Source organism: Megalobrama amblycephala, linkage group LG20, assembly GCF_018812025.1.
Source record: "Megalobrama amblycephala isolate DHTTF-2021 linkage group LG20, ASM1881202v1, whole genome shotgun sequence".
In the NCBI taxonomy this organism is placed as follows: Eukaryota; Metazoa; Chordata; class Actinopteri; order Cypriniformes; family Xenocyprididae; genus Megalobrama; species Megalobrama amblycephala.
In genome coordinates, this window is record NC_063063.1 from 20,376,688 (window position 1) to 20,395,860 (window position 19,173).

General features: G+C 37.0%; 1 protein-coding gene across 2 annotated transcripts; it reads left to right on the plus strand.

Moving 5' to 3' along the window:
• Positions 1-56: 56 nt before the first annotated feature.
• rnf40 (ring finger protein 40) lies at positions 57-14,509 on the plus strand. 2 transcript variants are annotated; one of them, XM_048171606.1, is made up of 20 exons: positions 57-204; positions 1,355-1,498; positions 2,901-3,068; positions 3,232-3,562; positions 4,786-4,983; positions 5,119-5,240; positions 5,843-5,989; positions 6,345-6,419; positions 6,786-6,905; positions 6,987-7,166; positions 7,268-7,403; positions 7,703-7,824; positions 9,510-9,772; positions 10,147-10,264; positions 10,369-10,521; positions 10,629-10,841; positions 12,699-12,824; positions 12,955-13,095; positions 13,191-13,292; positions 13,566-14,509. In XM_048171606.1, the coding sequence occupies exons 1-20, from the start codon at positions 193-195 to the stop codon at positions 13,740-13,742; spliced, it is 3,048 nt and encodes a 1,015-aa protein (XP_048027563.1). In that variant the 5' UTR covers positions 57-192; the 3' UTR covers positions 13,743-14,509. The 2 variants fall into 2 exon arrangements, with proteins under 2 accessions (XP_048027563.1, XP_048027564.1); XM_048171607.1 differs by having other exon boundaries at positions 10,369-10,518.
• The last annotated feature ends 4,664 nt before the right edge of the window (positions 14,510-19,173 follow it).

Genomic DNA, 19,173 nt, shown 5'->3' on the forward strand with positions numbered 1-19,173 from the left:
TAAATATAGTTTTAATTACACGTGTTTCAAATAAATAAAACAACTAATATTAAGAACGACTTTAAAGAACTTTTATTTTCATCCTGCGATTGAGGGGAAGTGACGTAAAATATCAGACTAGCACGAAAGAGTCCACAACCATACGTTGTTCAAATCGCTCACTTCGAGCAAATACATCTGTGATTACAACAAATGTCCAAAAAGGTATGAGTGCTACAAACAAAGTGTTTTACACGTATGTGAGGGCCAGTCTATACCCGCTCACTTTTATTTTGATAGACATAATTTTGTCCTGTAGTGTCAGTGTTCACATATCTGCTGTTCTTCCTGTTTTCCGGTCGGAGCGCAGGTTTGTTTCTGGGTGCAAAAAATCACTAAGGCAAATATATTTAACTACACATTTGTAAGCATGAAGTACATAAAACGTTGTCGTATGATATGCGGTATATAGTTCTAACATAATGTAATTTATAATGTAAAAAAAGGCCCATGTTTTGACGGTTGTAGCTCGCTTGCTAGGCTTCAGCTAGCATCGAAGCTAAACTCACTCAAAGCGCCACTATTGCCTAAAATTAATTGAAAAAAAAAAATGTTTACTGCTAAAAAATATGTTCTGCTTAATATGACTATTATAGCTTCTATATTTTTTGTTTCAATATGAAATATAATAAAATAAATAGCAATTAGATTGAAGACGTGCGTCGTGTTGACCAGCATATAACAAAATCTCAAAACTGAATTACATCACAAGTGTTTCAGTTTAAATCTCCTCATTATTATTATTATCGTTAAAGCGAAGATTCGACGTTTAGTTTTGTTTAGGGAGAACAGATTAATATCTTGACTATGTATAGCCAATTTTAGGCCAGAGTGGGAAGGTTTTACCTATGCAAAATCTCTTTACAGAGATCATTGTTTCAGTACTGATGTACACATTGTAATATTACTTAGTGAAAGTGATAGATCACCCAAAAATAAAAATGATGTCAATCACTTCCTCACCCACCATCATGTTCAAATCCATATGACTTTGTTTTTCTTCAAACACAAAAAGAGATGTTGAGCAGAATGACAGCATCAGCTGTCATTCACTTTAACTGCATCTTTTTTTCATACAATGAAGGTGAATGTTAACTGAGGCTGTCATTCTGCCTAACACCTCTTTTTCTTTCAAAAGAAAGTCATACAGCATGAGGTTGAGTAAATGATGACAATTTGGTTGAACCTTTAATTTAAAAATGTCTGTGCTTTTTAAATAAATTGATGCTTACCCTTTAATTTGCCTCTGTCAGGGTTCTAAATAATATAATAATAATAATCTGTTCAATAATCTGTCTAACACTGAATTTTGTAGGGAAGCATGTCTGGCACTGGGGGCGGGAAGCGCCCCTCAGGAGGGGATAGTCCCCCTGGCGCTCCTGAAAAAAAGCTGAAGAAAGAGGAGAAGACTACCACCACTCTCATTGAGCCCATACGTATTGGAGGAGTTTCTTCTACGGTTTGTTTCATGTTGCAACCAAAACAAAAATGCATTGTAGCTGTTGGGTGCAGTCATGCAATATGTAATATTTTGTGTTCGGAAAGTGGATTTTTAACATAGACATCATTAAAAACAATCGCTCTCAAGTAGGGGTGTAACGATAGACTCATGTCACAATTTGATACAATTCACGATACTGAACCCACGTTATGATACTATTGCAATACTTTAAGCCAAATTAAGGAAGAGCTTTTTATTATTATTATTATTACTACTTTTAAGACATATGGTAAAAAACATACTTTTGATTAAAATGCTGAATTTGGTATTACATTAGAGGTGGATTTGAATAGGCTTGGTCCTGGTCCCCAATGGACAGGGCAATGGTGACAACGTATTCATGATTCTGAAGCTAAAAGTACAGAATTATGTTATACACATATGCTTGCACTCTGTCACTGACTGCATATATTACAATAATGTTTAAAATTAGACATTTGTCATTATTTGGACCTACAAATATTACCCCTTTTGTTATTATATATTATATACATTTTAATTTCACACAGTCGTTGTAGTAGAGTGATACCGTCATTTTACACTGGACTGCTTCACAAACGAGGGTCAGTTCAACGCTGGATTTGCACTAAAGATTAACATGACGGCACATGCTAGTCGATGAGTTGAATCAACTCCACAGCAACTACATAAATTTATCCACTAACCGTTCAGAAACGTCCAGTTGCAGTCTAAATGTTGTAACTTCTTCCTGAGTCTCTCCATCAGTGTCCGATTCTGGTTTGAACAATGTAAGGCTGAATACCGTTACTGACAATCAGCATTTTGGCTGCGTGAGATTCTCCAGCTTTGTTGTTGTTGAGCAACCGAAGCACGAGCTGTTAAAGCTCTGTCCTCTTTTAGAAAGCAGGCTGGGAGCAGCAGCTCATTTGCATTTAAAGTGACACACACAAAAACAGTGTGCTTTTGCTCACACCCAAATAGGGGCAAATTTGACTAGCTATAATAAATGACCTGTGGGGTATTTTGAGCTGAAACTTCACAGACTCATTCTGGGGAGACCAGAGACTTATATTACATCTTGTAAAAGGGGCGTTATAGGTCCCCTTTAAACAGTTGTGCTGTGTAATATTTTTATGGAAAGTGTGATACTTTTTTTTTCTCAGGGTTCTTTGATGAATAGAATAGATGAATAAGTTCAAAAGTACTGCATTTATTTGAAATAGAAACAGTAACATTTTGTTCAACATCAATCTTTACTGAATAAGTTTGCCCACATACTTTTTATTTGTAGTGTTTTAAACCTTCTGTCATAACCTTCAAAACCTTTGTAGACAAGATTGACTTCTCCACATTGTTGTATGGAGCTTCTGTAATTTTGCCCCAAATTTTTTTTGTGCAGGAGGAGATGGACATGAAGGTCATTCAATTCAAGAACAAGAAGCTCTGCGAACGCCTTGAGCAGAGGCAGGCTTTGGAGGATGAGTTGAGAGAGAAGATTGAGAAGCTGGAGAAGAGGCAGGCCACTGATGACACCACGCTGCTTATCGTCAACCGCTGTTGGACTCAGGTTCACCACTCTTCTTTTCTTCCAATGCTATACTCATATTTGTAATGATACTGCTTTAGCACATAAAATGAGTAGCAAAACAAAATATACATTCCTCATGTGACATATTTTATAACAGATAATAGCGATATTATAAGGACTTATTTGAACTCTGTTTTCACAGCTCGAGGAAAATATCCATGAATTGCTGCAGCATGTGGAGCCCAAGGATGCTCCAGCACCTGTCCAGACCCCTGTCACCCCTCCTGTTCCGGCAGACGTCCCTGTTCCCGCTGCAGCTCCAACACCTGCTCCTGAACCTTCTGCTCCTTTGCCGGCTCCAATGGAAGGGGAGGATGGCCTCCCCCAGCCTCCACCTTCAGCTGAGGGGGTGGAAGAAGAACCACAACAACCAGTGCAAGAAAAGGAACAGACACAAGAGCAAGAGCAGCAACAGCAGCTACCTGACTCCGTGGAGAAGCCGACTGATAAACCAGTGGAGGATGGCATTCCCGGTAAATATACTAGGAGTTAGACTCCAATGCATATGCACATGAAATATGTAAAATAAAGCATTTATTCATAGTTTATACTAGTGTTGTTGTCCAGTCTTGGTCTTAAGAAAAAAAAAAAAAAAAAAAAAAAATATATATATATATATATATATATATATATATATATATATTTTTTTTTTTTTTTTTTTTTATATATAAATATATATTTTTGAAGGTCTTGGTCTCGACCACATTTGTACTCTGTTTCGTCTCAGTCTCAGACTAAAAAACTCTGGATTTTATCTCAAGACCGATCAAGGTCATGAATGCGGGAATATCACTAAATTGCCATTGCATTATCTGATTAGCATCATTAATGTGATTGGATGTAATACTTCCTGCTTTAAATGCAATCAAAAACTTATTTCTTTTTTGACTTCTTTTATTATTGTTGTGCCGGGTCAGAAATCAATGAGGGATCACCAAAATTAATACAAATACCTACAAAATTCAAGATATGATTGCAAAAAAGTACTTGTTTGAGATATTGTTTTTGATATTATAACATATGATATAATTAAGCAATCTCACTAGAGCAAGAGAGATATTTTGAAGAATATGAGCATGATTGCAAATGTGATATTGATTTTATACAACGTTCAATAAACAATAACTTAATATTGCATGACTTACCTTTTTGCTATGTTTCTGCAACGAAAATAGTTCAGAACAAATCTATTACAGAACTGTTTTGCGTTTCTGAGCATTACACTGCGATTTCCTTAATGAATGAATCAGCTGCTTTTAACAAATCGGTTGAATATATGGTTCCGTGACTCACTCAATAAGTGATCTGCTGCCACCTACTGGCAGTTTTAGATTCATATTTAAAAATATTTTTATTTTTTCATCATATTTCTAGATTCTAAATTTTATTTTAAATAATTAATTTCAGCATTATTTATGCACTTGTAATTGTACTAATTCAGATTTTCTAATTGTATGTATTGAATAACTATAATATATTTGTCAAAAAAAAAATTATTTTGTCTAAAAGTTTAATAAACTTATAATAATAAATTCTGACTATTATTTCATATGTTAGGTTTTCCAGAGTTAATAAGACCACAAATATAATATAAAACAATAATCCATCTAGTGTCTATTAGCTGCTAGGCCACATAGAACCTGCCCATAGCAGCTTTTACCATTCACATTCATATTGTATTTGATCTGTTTTGTAGCCCCTCCGCCTCCACCACCTCTCAGTGAGAGCGCAAAGGCTTTCCTGGCCACTCTGGATAACAGCAGTGAGGAGGAGCTCACGCTGCAGCTACAGGACAGGATGCAGTTCAGCAAGGGTGCTGTGGCCTGCATGGTCTGCATCTTTGACCGCCTGCATAGCAGCATTGACGAGCTGTGTACTAGAGTGGAGTCAGCTGGTAAATTAAGAGCTCATTTGGTGTGATTTTCAAAGCACAAAATGTTTATTACAGAAAAAAAGTATCTGAAAGTTTTAGTTTGATCACTGTATGAGCAAACGCTAAACTTGCGCTCTTGGACTTTATTCTTATCAGTGTGTGAAGATGACAGTCAGCGAGAGATAATTGCCACAAACCGCACACTTCTAGAGGAAAATAATCGACTGCAAGACCTTGCTTCCTCCCTTCAAGGGAAACACCACAAAATGTCATTAGAGGTATCTGTTAGCCTAATTTTGTTTGACCAAATTTTATATATATGAACTATACACTATCATTGAAAAGTTTGGGGTCAGTAAGGTTTTTTTTGTTTGGTTTTTTTTTTTTTTTAGAATTTTTCTTTCTTTCAGCAAGGAAACATTAATTGTTAAAATAAAATTGTTTCAAATAATTGCTGTTTTTTTTTTTTTTTTTTTTTTTTTTTACTTTCTATTCATCAAAGAATCCTAAAATAATATATCTTGGTTTCCACAAAAATATTATGCAATACAACATTGATAATAATTAAAAAAAATATTTCTTGAGCATCAAATCAGAATATTAGAATGATTTCTGAAAGATCATTTTGCCACTAAGAATGGTTGCTGAAAATACAATAATGTCTGCTGAGAATGAAAGTAATAATATTACTGTTCTTACTGTACTTTTCAAATAAATGCAGCCTTGGAGAGCATAAGGGACTTCTTACAAAAACATTTTAAAAAAATCTTACCAACCCCAAACTTTTGAACAAAAAAAAATAGTAGGCTAAATCATGTAGTAAATTGTGTGTTTGTCTTGAACCCTTAGCTGTCCTTAAGTCCAGTCTTTGCTTCCACAGTATAATGAACTGGTTGACAAAGTTACGAGTTCTGAGACAAAAGTGTCTGAAATGGAAACTGCTGTGGAGGATCTGCAGTGGGACATCGAAAAACTCCGTAAGAGAGAGCAGAAGCTGAATAAACACCTAGCAGAAGCTCTGGAGCAGGTCAGCTTTCGCTTCACCTCTGTTTCATCCTGTTTAATAATGAGCAATTTGTTTTATTTAACTTCCCAAAATTTTAATTAAAACATACGTTTTCGGTTTTCATGCAATCTGTTTCTTTGCCATTTTTGATCCTTCGTAGTAACCAATGTATTATGTGCTGTTTGCTCCTCTATCAGTACTTCCTGTGAGAAAGGAAATTGTACTGCAGGAAATTGTACTAGTTGTCTTGTTGCGTCATTTACAGTAGATACAGTTGACCACATTTTATCTGTTTATAGTTGGAATACGAGTATTACTTAAGATACGATTATCTGTTATTTATTAATTTCTTGAATGTCTCTCTCTCCAAAATCAGCTTAATTCCGGTTACCATGCCACTGGCAGTTCTGGTGGGTTACCAGGTGGTCAAATCACTCTCAGTATACAAAAGGTAAAGTGTGAAACAATGTTTATATACTACTGTAATATTTATTAATAAATTAATAAATATTTTTTATTTTCTTTTATATATTTTTTTTATTTTTATTTGTTTGTCAGTTTTAGTAATTTTAGTACTTCAACTTATTTATTTCAGTTAGTTGGCAAAGCAACATTTCTAGTTTTTCATCTAATATTTATATTTTGTTTTACTTTTATTTCTGCTTTATTACAGTTATCTAAAACGATTTATGTTCGGTTTAGTTTTAGTTAACCATAACAACACTTGAGTGATTGTGTGAAATATTTCTTGGAATGATCTGATTCCAATCTGTGATTTGCACGTCAATTTGCGTAATGAGAATTTCTTTACTCTCAGTTTGAATCTCTGAATGCCGAATTAGAGCAGAACCAGGAACTTGCTAATAGCCGCATGGCAGAGCTTGAGAAACTGCAGCAAGAGTTACAGGAAGCTGTTCGGGAGAGCGAGAAACTAAAGGTGGTAGAGTTCAATGAGCGTACAAAAACAAATTAGGGTTTTTTTATGACTGGTAATACTGACTTCCACATCCCTTTGTAGATGGATCTGAGGAATATACCAGAGGAAGTGTTGAAGGAGACCCCAGAGTACAAGTGCCTCCAATCACAGTTCTCTCTGCTGTACAATGAGTCTCTGAGTGTGAAAACCCAGCTGGATGAAGCCAGAGCTCTTCTGCTTACAGCCAAAAACGCTCATCTGCGGCAGATAGAGCACATGGAGGTGAGAAGGATGATGGGACAGAAATGATTGCTGGTAGTCATATCTGAACATGTTTTTTTTTTTTGTGATTGTTTGAATGTCTTTCTCTTTTCTGTTTGTAGAGTGATGAGTTGTCTCTTCAGAAGAAGTTACGCACTGAGGTCATCCAGCTAGAGGACACTCTGGCCCAGGTGCGCAAGGAGTATGAAATGCTACGGATAGAGTTCGAACAGAATCTTGCAGCCAATGAGCAAGCAGGTAACATCACTCGTACAAGCCATTTTCTTTTTCTCTTTCGGTTGTCATGCCTTGTGGGCGAGGTGGGATTCCTTAGTGGTGAATTTCCCAAGGCCCATTTTTTTACAGTAACCATGGCTGCAGCGAGGAAGTCTATGGGGGTGGTGTATCCTGTCATCACTTCTCTGATTGTTCAGTTTTGGCTGGTGTTCAATTTTTATCTCAGCATCATAAACCGAGATGCCTGTTATTGTATTTGAATGACTATCAGCATCACCATCTCTCTCTCTCTTTCTCTCTCTCTTTTCTTTTTCTTTCAGGCCCAATAAACCGAGAAATGAGACATTTAATCAGCAGTCTGCAGAACCATAATCATCAGTTGAAAGGGGATGTGCAGAGATATAAGAGGAAACTGCGTGAGACACAGATGGAAATAAACAAGGTATTGCTCATGCTGGTCTTCGTTGACACTTTTATGATTTCCCACAATCACAGAATTTTCAGTGGAAACATTCAATTACAAAAATATTTTATAACACATACACACACATACACATCTCTCTCACCTTGGCACATATATATGAAGAGTTTGGTTCCAAAACGCAATAACTTGTTAATATGAGTAAAAAGATGTTTATTTTACCAAGAAAGGGGCAAGATGAAAACCACTATTTTCTGTTTCAAACTTTCACATAGCATCTTTTGGTTATAAAAAACATTAAAAATTCAAATCTACATTTTGATTTTAAAAAGTTTATTGTAAAAATGTATTATTTTTTTCCCAAAATGCAATAAATCCATGACACTTTTTTTCCCAAAATGCAATTAATCCATCAATATAAAAGTTATTTTTCAAATTGAAAATACACAACAAAGTAAGTTGATTCACATATATGACAGTCTAAAGTTTGCCAATATTTATCTTATATACAGGCATTTTACTAAAAATGCATTCAGCCGTCGCTCCCAAAATGAATTCAACGGGTCATTTTGTTAATGTTCTAAATTATTTCTTATTACCGATTAAAGAGTATCTGGCGCCACCGCATGGTTAAATAAACACATTTGCCGAGTACATTGGTATTAAAAACAGCTTTTTAAAAAAGCCTTCAATGTTTACAGTGGGTGGAATGGTGCGCTGTGATTGGTTGAGTGGATATATCGCGTTCTGCAGAAAAAGGAGACTGGCGTTTGTCGCGTTTTGGAAAGAAAGGGAGAAAACATGACAGAATATCACGACGGATATATCGCATTTTGCGCAAAATTAATAAATGACTTTTCAATACCGACCAGATACAATACTGATTTTGGCGGAAACTAAATTTTTTTTAAATGCTGTTTATCGTGTTTTGGAACCAAACTCTTCACACAAATATATATAATTTTTTACATTGAAGACTATCCAGTATTATTTTACATTTCATTCAATTTTTGTAGTATTAATACCTGAATACTACTGTTAGACTCACCTGAAAAACTTAAAGCCGTTTATTTCATTTGTCTCTTTATTCTGTTGTATTTATTTGTGCTATCATTTGCAATTTTTAAAATTTGTTCTTATTTTATTACGGACTGTTTACTTGTCCTTTTTTGTAAATTTAGTTCAAAGTTTTAAATAAAGCCTCCCTGTGCTGTCTGTAAGCTATTGCAACCAAATTACCCACATTATCAGAAAATATGAGATAATAATAAAAATATCTATATGGCAGTATATACTCATGGTACTGAAAATGATATTGAATATCGATATTTTGCAAAGTATCTTATTGAAGATATTCCAGTTTCATGACAACACTAAAACAGTAGTGGCCAAAAGTGATATCCACCCCATCTTTCCTCTTTATTCAAATATTATTATTTTTTACATTATATTGTTTTCTTCATTTGTAATTCACTTTAAAAATGGTTTTGTAAATGTAAAAGAAATTATTTTTTGAAGATTTGTCAAACAAAAAGGGAAAGAAGGCATGCATTATTCATCCCCCCCCCCCCCCCCAAAAAAAAAAACAATATTTTACTAGCTAATACACCATTCAGTGCACTTATGTTATTGTATATTTGAGCTGTTACTTTCCTCAAAGTAATTGAATTTTCACTAAATATTGTTTTACTCCTGTTGTTTTTCAGTTGAAGTGCCAGAGTGGAGATACAGGTGCGCTGATGTTGGAAGAAAGCGTGGGTGATGGAGGACTTGAGGTTAAGAAAGAAGAAGATGATGACCAGGAGGAGGAGGAAGAGAGGAGGAGAGAGCTGGAAAGGCAACGGGCACGGGAGAGAGAGAGGGAGGCGGAGAGAGAGAGGGAGCGAGAAAGAGAGCGGGAGAGACAGCGCAGTGACGAGCTGAAGAGGAAGGACTCTGATGCGCTGAAGATGCTGAGAGGAGAGCTCAAGTACGTCTTTCAGCCTTAATTATGATTCTCATTGCTGCTTGACTCATATTATTATCTGCTTATATCTGAATCATGCTGAACATAAATGGACAATCTTAATTAATATGCAGTGGCCCCAAGAAGTATTTAGTCTCACCTAAAAAATTAATTGCATTACATAATAAAATATCAAAGCAAGTGATATATTCTTTTTATAAATAATAAAACAAAATATTTAAAATAAAAACAAAAAGCATTTGGACACTTTGTGTTGTATTTTAATGTGTTTTATTTAGGGCAGCTATAATATCATCTTTTAAATGTCATTATATAGCATTTAATGAACTTCAGATCTGAGTCACCATACCCACACATAAATTGTGTTATGTCAACAGAAAAGCTCAGGAGTCTCAGAAGGAAATGAAACTACTGCTAGACATGTACAAATCAGCCCCAAAGGAGCAGCGAGATAAAGTGCAACTTATGGCCGCAGAAAAGAAGTCCAAAGCAGAGGTACGTTGATCCCACTAAGCCTCTGTGTCTTTCTGTGAGGCAAAACCATTAACATACAGTTCACTTTGGGTGGTCCTTCTCCTAATACCTACACTGTCTGGCAGGTGGAAGAGTTGAGGCAGCGGGTACGGGAATTGGAGGAGAGGGAAAGAAAAGAAAGCAAAAAGCTGGCAGATGAAGATGCCCTCCGCAAGATCCGCGTGGCCGAGGAGACCATCGAACACTTGCAGAAAAAACTGGCTGCTACTAAACAGGTGGTGTGTCTAGTCGCTGAACCAAGTTATTCTAAACAATTGTTTTAGATTCTTTCTAGATCAACATCCTCTGTAGCTTTGAAGTGACTGTGCCCATGTGGACCTTTCAGGAGGAAGAGGCTCTGCTGAGCGAGATGGATGTGACGGGACAGGCGTTTGAAGACATGCAGGAGCAGAACAGCAGGCTCATGCAGCAGCTCCGAGAGAAAGACGATGCCAACTTCAAACTAATGAGTGAGAGAATCAAATCCAACCAGATTTACAAGCTTCTACGGGAGGAAAAAGAGGAGCTGGCAGACCAAGTGCTCACATTCAAAACCCAGGTGTGCAAAAAAAAAAAAAAATAAATAAACATTTCCTCATACAATCACCATGAACCCAGACAAGAATTTACTGATGTGCAAAAAAAAGAAAACATGTTTTCATAATCTACTAGTCGGTGGGTTTTATGAAAAACTAGTTGACTATGGCTGCATCGAAAAACTAAGGCAGCTAACTTGCCTTGCTGCCCTATCAGGCAGACTTCGCAGGCAGCGTTTGCGCACAAAGGTACCTTCCGGAACTGATTTTGGACAGGCTTCTGAAGCAGCATAATGGTTAATCCTCTCCAACCAAATAGAGATAGCTTTGGTCATAACTAAGCAAACATTTAATTACCACAATATTAATTTCTCACTAGAAATAACACCAAAAGTGGAAAAGGTTGTTCAAAAACATATATTTACACACAAACTGACCACCAACTGCAACTTTCAGATGCCTTTTTATTTTTTAGTTCAGCTGTCACAAAATCGAACGCAAAGAATAGTGGGATATCATAGGTAGCAAAGGTATCTGATGGTATCTCAGTAAACAGGATGTGACATAACAGTAGGATTCAGACATGCTTTGTTGCCTTCTTACTGCAGGCAGCATTTTTCAGCTTTCAGATGCTGTCCATGTAAAATTGGCCCTATATAATTGGACTGGATCAGAGTTATTTTCATCACTTGATTTTTGGGGGCTGTTTACCGTTCTTGTGCATAGCTGTCAACAGAGGTCTCCACTTTTTTTTTTTTTTAAGTCGAAAAGTATTTAAAAATATCCTGGCTCTTCCAAGCTTTATAATGGTAGTGAACGGGGGGCGTGTTTTGAAGCCCAAAAATGCGTCCATCCATCATAAATATAATCCATATGGCTCCAGGCGGTTAATAAAGGCCTTCTGAAGCGAATCAATGGGTTTTTGTAAGAATAATATCCACATTTAAAACTTTATAAACCAAAATAACTAGCTTCCGCCAGACGACCGTACTACGCATACTGCACAAGTTGACTTGCGTCAAATGAGTAATTCCTGACTCTCTATATGACGCAGGATGTAGGAGTAGCATAAGTTTAGACGCCTCTCATGTTTTAAACAAATAGGGATGTGCAACAAATTCAATCTCCTTTTCTCTTATTTGGAAATCCTCTGACATTTCTCTTTAAAATTTCTCCTTTATAGACTTCTAATTCGCGACTGGTGTTTTGTTTTGCTCTATCCTCTTGAGATTCTGCGTACGTCAGTGCGGCATGTGTTAAGTCAGGGGTTACTCTTCAGCTGCAAATCAATGTGTATGGCTGCCTGCCGAAAGCTAGTTATTATAGTTAGTTTAAATATGGATATTTTTCTTATAAAAACCCATCACTTCGCTTCAGAAGGCCTTATTGATTATAAAGCCCAATTGAAAGCCATATAAAGCCCTTATTAATCCATATTGATTATATTTATGATGGACTGATGCATTTTTTGGGGCTTCAAAAAACGTCCCCTGTTCTTTACCATCATAATGCTTGGAAGAGCAAGGATATTTTTAAATATATCTCCAATTGTGTTTGTCTGAAAGAAGATAGTCATATACACCTAGGAGGGTGAGTAAGTCATGGGAAAATTTTCATTTTTTGGGTAAACTATCCATTAATACACAAATCTGCACTTAAAAAATATCCTTAAAAAGTTTGAATTACCGCCACTAAAAAATAAAGCAAAAATCTAGATTAATGAATTAACTAGTTGGTTGCTAGCCATCCCTGCTAGAATGAAAGCTTAAAGATGGGCCTTTCCATTTTGAGGCAGTAAATCTGCATGTAATGTTTAACAACTTCTGTTTTTGCAATAATGATGTAGTTGTATCATCTGCTCTTTTTACTGCCCTTCCCAGGTGGACGCTCAGCTCCTGGTAGTGCAGAAACTAGAAGAGAAGGAGGGTGTCCTGCAGAGCACACTGGCTGCTCTGGAGAAAGAGCTGGCACTGCGCACTCAAGCACTGGAGCTCAACAAGCGCAAGGTAAAACCGGAAAGATCACAGACGCCCACCTCTGTTCTGATGTCTATGACAACCATGACTCAGCTTAGCCAGCAATTTAGCATGTATTTCCAGATGTGTTTAATTCTGGTTTTTCTGCACGATGGCTCAGGCGGTGGAGGCGGCCCAGTTGGCCGAGGACCTTAAAGTGCAGCTGGAGCACACTCAGACCAAGTTGAGGGAAATCCAAGCCTCAGTACTAGACAACCGCACTGCCCGTGAAAGGGAGAGCGCCAACCTCAAGAAAGCACAGGTACATGGGCACGCATGTTTTAGAAGCGTGTTGTTTGGGATACAAATGAGTTGGAACGGTGTTTGAAACTCTTCTATTATGCTGTTTTTTTTCAGGAGGACTTGTCCAGGCTGCGACGTAAGCTGGAGAAACAGAAGAAAGTTGAGGTGTACACAGATGCTGATGAGATTCTGCAAGAAGAAATTAATCAGTATAAGGTGAAGATTGACTTTTCAAAGATTCTTTTATGTAGACAACCAGCCAAAATTTTGGAGACACCATGTCCCCATTTTTCAAAAGGCTTATAAATCATACAGAATGAGTTTTGTTTTAAAAGGAGTTCCCATGTGTGCATTTTGTTTTCATGAAGAATTTACATAGCAGAAGTTGTGTCTGTGAAATCATTTTCAAACATTTAAACTTTTGACTGGTTGAGTAGCTTTATAAGTGTATATTATTTGTGCCTGACCTGACTCTTGTCTCCATTCTAGGCTAAATTGCGATGTCCCTGTTGTAATACGCGAGATAAGGAGACTGTCCTCACCAAGTGTTTCCACGTCTTCTGCTATGAATGCTTGAAGACTCGCTATGACACTCGCCAGAGGAAGTGCCCCAAATGCAATGCTGCATTCGGAGCAAATGACTTCCACCGCATCTACATCACCTAATTTAGAGTGGACATCTTGATGGACTGAAAACAGTAGATGAGAAAAGAAGGGATAAAAGTGGTCTTGAAGCACAGGATTACCATGCTGTGGTATTTTAAAATGCTCTAAAGGGCCACTTTCACCCATCTGTGATAGGTGGTGCTAGTGACCAAACAGACAGTGACAGAATGGAAACAGTTGTGAAGTAGTCATGGTCTATAGCACACAAGCAGTGCTCCTTCATTGCAGAGGAATCCATTGAGTTTTTTCTCTTACTTTTTCTGTTTTATACTTGCAATTTTGAATCACCATGAAAAAAAAAGACTGTATTTGCTCTGATTTCTAAATATCATAAATGTCATAACCCCACAGAATATGACAGACTTTTAAAGTTAACAGAGAATGTTTTGTTTTGACAATTATGGCCTTATCCATTTGAGTCAGAGAGTAACTCTATCCAGTAATGTAGTTAGTCAGTCAGTCAGTTTCTATGGTGACACTCAATGTTATTGAACCCCTTAAAGTTAGTAATGAACAGATGTGATGGTACTGGGTGGAAAGAGGAGAGCTGCAGAATTAGAAACAGAGGTGGTGGTGCAGTGACTTCAAAAAGACATAACAGAGATCAGCTCTGAGACCAAGAAATTTTCATGCAAAAGAAAATTTGTCTCAACTGCTTCCGCTTTAGACAGGTACCATATATCCCTAAACATTCATACCAGATATATCACCAACATGTCAATAACTATTGCACAATTTCCTTGAAAAATAAAAACTGGATACAAGTATTTGTGAACTCAGCTCTTTGCTTTGATGTCAACCTAGACAAATCATTGGAGTCATTACGCAATGTGTTTAAGCAATTGTTTTTCTTTTAGCAGTTAAAGCTATTGTATAGTTTTTGTGTTGTGATTTTCCAATGAAGATTGATTGGCTAGATGAAGCTGAGTTTTCATTTTAACTGTGATGTACTTAGTACAAAAAGATGAAACTGGACTTTCCAAGTGTCATATGCTTTCTGCCAATACAATCCTATTTCCACAATGCATGTGTCTTTAGTAACTTCAGATGGTTTAGATATGCATAGTTGCATATGATTAGGCATTAGAAGAGGATCACAGGAGAAGCAGCGCTTGGGAGAAAAAAAAAAAAAAAAAACATACCATGTGTTTTTTTTTTTTTTCTACTTGCAAATTTCTACCCGGAATATATATGTAAATGTTTTCCATTAAATTGCGCAATTGACCTTAAGTTATTCCCCACACCCATGGTCTTGCTGTTCTGATCGTATTAATAACTGTCTTGCTGCTTTTCCTCAGTCTCAGTTGTGCGAGTCTGCCAAACACTGAACTGTTGTTTGCTCCCTTGGACCAGAGACAGTGAATTACGTAGTTGGGTGGGGTGACTTTAATGTGCTTATTTTGCCCAAACATACTTTGCACGGGGAGACTGGGGTCTCTCGTTTGTGTTTTTACAGAAAGTACTTATTTTTCACACGTCGTCTTCGTTTAAACGTTTATTCCTTTAAGTTATTTTTCTTGGTAAATCTGACATCAAATACGTCAGTAAGATCACCAATATTATAATCGCGGATACTTCCTATTAATAGAGAATTGGTTACTCTTTCACGTAAATGTAGCTCTTGAAAGTAAAAACGAAACTTCGAGAAAACACGCTGCGTGTTGTACGTCTCTATCATCATTGATGGTTTCCTACTCGTGCAGTGAATACAGATATTCAGTGGCCGTGTTTCAAAACCTAGCAAGCTGCCTTCCCAGCAAACGAACGTTTTGCTAATCTTATGAAAACCTTATTTCTGGATGTTCAAATCGTCCATTTAAAAAAAAAAGTTTTAAAAACGTTTTTTCTTTGTAAAATTATAAAATTTAAAGTTTAACTAACATTTTGAAATAAGTAGTTACATTTACTCCCAACTAAAATGTTTCAGGAAAAAAAAAACTTCCATGAACCGATGTAACTGTAGCAACGTTTTGAGAACATTATTAAAGACAACTTTGAACGAGCAGGCTACTTTAACGGTTACTTTTGAGGAAGCAGTCTGTTACTTGGTTTAAAAATGTTAAATTAAGTAACAGACTGCTTCCTCATATTGAAAGAATTCAATAAAAAAATTTATTCTGATTAATTTAGTAACAACAACTGCGAATGATTCATAAATGTTTTTGATTCACTAAAGAGAACCGATCCATTTGCGGGGAAAAGGACTGGTCAGTTGTGCTAAATGTTTCTGATTCACTAAAAAGAATTGACTCAGTGTCATTCGTTTTGGAATCCGACGCTTTGAGTATGACTCACTAAATATCATCGGCTCGTAAACGTCGGATTACCATGGTCAAACAGTACGGTTTTGATTCACTAAAAAGAATCGACTCGGCATCATTCGCTTTGGAATCCGAAGTTTTGAGTATGACTCACTAAATATCATCGGCTCGTAAACGTCGGATTACTATGTCAAGCAGTACGGTTTTGATTCACCAAAAAGAATTGACTCGGCATCATTCGTTTTGGAATCTGACACTTTGAGTATGACTCAATAAATTTAATTAGCTCGTAAAAGTCGGATTACCATGGTCAAGCAGTACGGTTTTGATTCACTAAAAAGAATCAACTCGGCATCATTCGTTTTGGAATTCAACGCTTTGTTTGAGTATGACTCACTAAATATGATCGGCTCGTAAAAGTCGGATTACCATGGTCAAGCAGTACGGTTTTGATTCACTAAAAAGAATCGACTCGGCGTCATTCTTTTTGGAATCCGACGTGTTCTTTGAGTATGACTCACTAAATATAATCGGCTCGTAAATGTTGGATTACCATGGTCAAGCAGTACGGTTTTGATTCACTAAAAAGAATCGACTCAGCGTCATTATTTTGGGAATCCTGCGCTTTGTTTGAGTATGACTCACTAAATTTAATCGGCTCGTAAACGTCTGATTACCATGGTCAAGCAGTACGGTTTTGATTCACTAAAAAGAATCAACTCTGCGTCATTCGTTTTGGAATCCGACGTTCGGAATCGGCTTGTAAACGTCGGATTACCATGTCAAGCAGTACGGTTTTGATTCACTAAAAAGAATCGACTCGGCGTCATTCGTTTTGGAATCCGACGCTTTGTTTGAGTATGACTCACTAAATTTAATCGGCTCGTAAATGTCTGATTACCATGGTCAAGCAGTACGGTTTTGATTCACTAAAAAGAATCGACTCGGCGTCATTCGTTTTGGAATCCGACGCTTTGTTTGAGTATGACTCACTAAATTTAATCGGCTCGTAAACGTCTGATTACCATGGTCAAGCAGTACGGTTTTGATTCACTAAATAGAATCAACTCGGCGTCATTCGTTTTGGAATCCGACATTCGGAATCGGCTCGTAAACGTCGGATTACCATGGTCAAGCAGTACGGTTTTGATTCACTAAAAAGAATCGATTGGCGTCATTCGTTTTGGAATCCGACGCTTTGTTTGAGTATGACTCACTAACTTTAATCGGCTCGTAAAAGTCAGATTACCATGGTCAAGCAGTACGGTTTTGATTCACTAAAAAGAATCAACTCGGCGTCATTCGTTTTAGAATCCGACGTTCGGAATCGGCTCGTAAACGTCGGATTACCATGGTCAAGCAGTACGGTTTTGATTCACTAAAAAGAATCGATTGGCGTCATTCGTTTTGGAATCCGACGCTTTGTTTGAGTAGGCTATGACTCACTAAATATGATCGGCTCGTAAGTCGGATTACCATGTTCAAGCAAAAAAAAAAAAAAAAGAACAGGCTCGTTGTTTTACAGGCTCAAAAAATCTCGGGAACCGGCTAGTGGTATGTAAACAGTAGGCTAATAAGTAAGCTAGTAAGAAGAACTAATAAAAAACGTTAATAAATTATTGGTAAAAGTTGTCGAATCCCAACCCTAATTTTAGTTCACAGGGATGCCCTAAACGCTGTCTACATAGGAAGCACCACAGGCTTTTGGAGAGACAGCCACAGAATCTCAGTAGACTACAGTAGGAAATGACTCATAGAGGAGCTGAACCAGCGCGTGGGTGTGGGCGCTATTAAAACAAGACTGAAAGTTTGGGGTGGTTCATTCACACGGGCTGCTTTTGCTATGCTAGAAACCCATTTGTGGCTTTTAATCTTTTGAAATCGCTGTGGGATTTCAATATATATAATATATATAAAAAGCTCAATGGATTCCGGTGCTATGATGCGTTGCATCTATTGGATTACTCTATTGATCGCCACGCTTATTAATGGAATAAACGCGGATAAAAGTAAGAATATTCACATTTACTTGCTTAATATCTTCATGTTAACATACAGCATATGTGTGACGTCTCCTGTGTATATTCTGTGGCCGAAGAATGTTCCAAACTTTGTCTCATTTGTCCTCTTGCTATGAACATGGAAAGTCGTGGAGTCAGTGGAGTTAATGACGATGAACTGCCTCATTCGTAATAGCTTCCTTTACCAGTTACAGTTCCCACCGGTTCCGCATTCCAATGCTCTTATTTCACTCCCGCCCGCTCCATGGGTTGTATTGTGCCCAGCTGAGAACAGTGCAGCACAAGAGGCTTCAGCTTTCCATGAGGAACATGAGGCTTGTAGTGTCTTTGTTACTTTGGCATGTGTATGTTACTGCTGGAACAGTTTTAATTGTAAAAACACTCGCAGGAAAGAAAAAAGTGCATTGTCTGCTGTGGAAAAGTATTAGGAAATGCTTGGAAAGGGCCCACATGCCCTTGTTATATTCAGTGGCTTTAGTTATGCAGTAATTTAATGCAGTCAGTAAATTGCTTCATATCATGTCACAAAGTTACTTTATGAGGAAATTAGATTTCAAGTCTTATGGATTTAATCATGCACATCAAAACATGCTTGGATCATCAATATAGTTCTCTACTGGAGGGCTGAGACCCAATGGGGGGCCTCAGTTAACTTTTAAGGTGCCCTCAAGATATCTTCATAATTACTTAACAAATAAAATATGAATATGTTCAGTGGTTTACACACTGCAGAGCTCACCACCAGTTTACAAACTTAGAAAACAAAGCTCATCCTCATGAATATATGTTGTTGTTTTCTTTCCTTCAATTAGAGAATCTGTGTCAATGAATGTTATTTTAATGCATTGATATCCCTAATTACTGTTAATTTTTTTTTTTTTTTTTTTTAAAGTTTGAAAACAAGCACCTCATCATTTCAACAGAAGAACAAGAGGAAGAACCCTAGCCAGTGTAGGGAGGCCTTCAAATATTAACTTTGACAATGGGGGTCCTTGGATTGCAAAGGCTAAGAACAAAGACATTGGGGAGCTGAAATTCAAGCTGATGTTTACTGATCGTTAAGCTTGCTTGGGTGTGCATGATAAAACATATAAGGCTTTGAACATATTTCTCAAGTGTGCAGTAGTGATATAGCAGGACTGTGATTTC

What these genes read in the sequence shown, in the direction of transcription:
- rnf40 (XM_048171606.1), top strand. An exon ending in TACTAGAGTGGAGTCAGCTG is followed by an intron (nt 4,984 to 5,118) that starts GTAAATTAAGAG and finishes TATTCTTATCAG; the next exon opens with TGTGTGAAGATGACAGTCAG. An exon ending in CCAACCTCAAGAAAGCACAG is followed by an intron (nt 13,096 to 13,190) that starts GTACATGGGCAC and finishes GTTTTTTTTCAG; the next exon opens with GAGGACTTGTCCAGGCTGCG.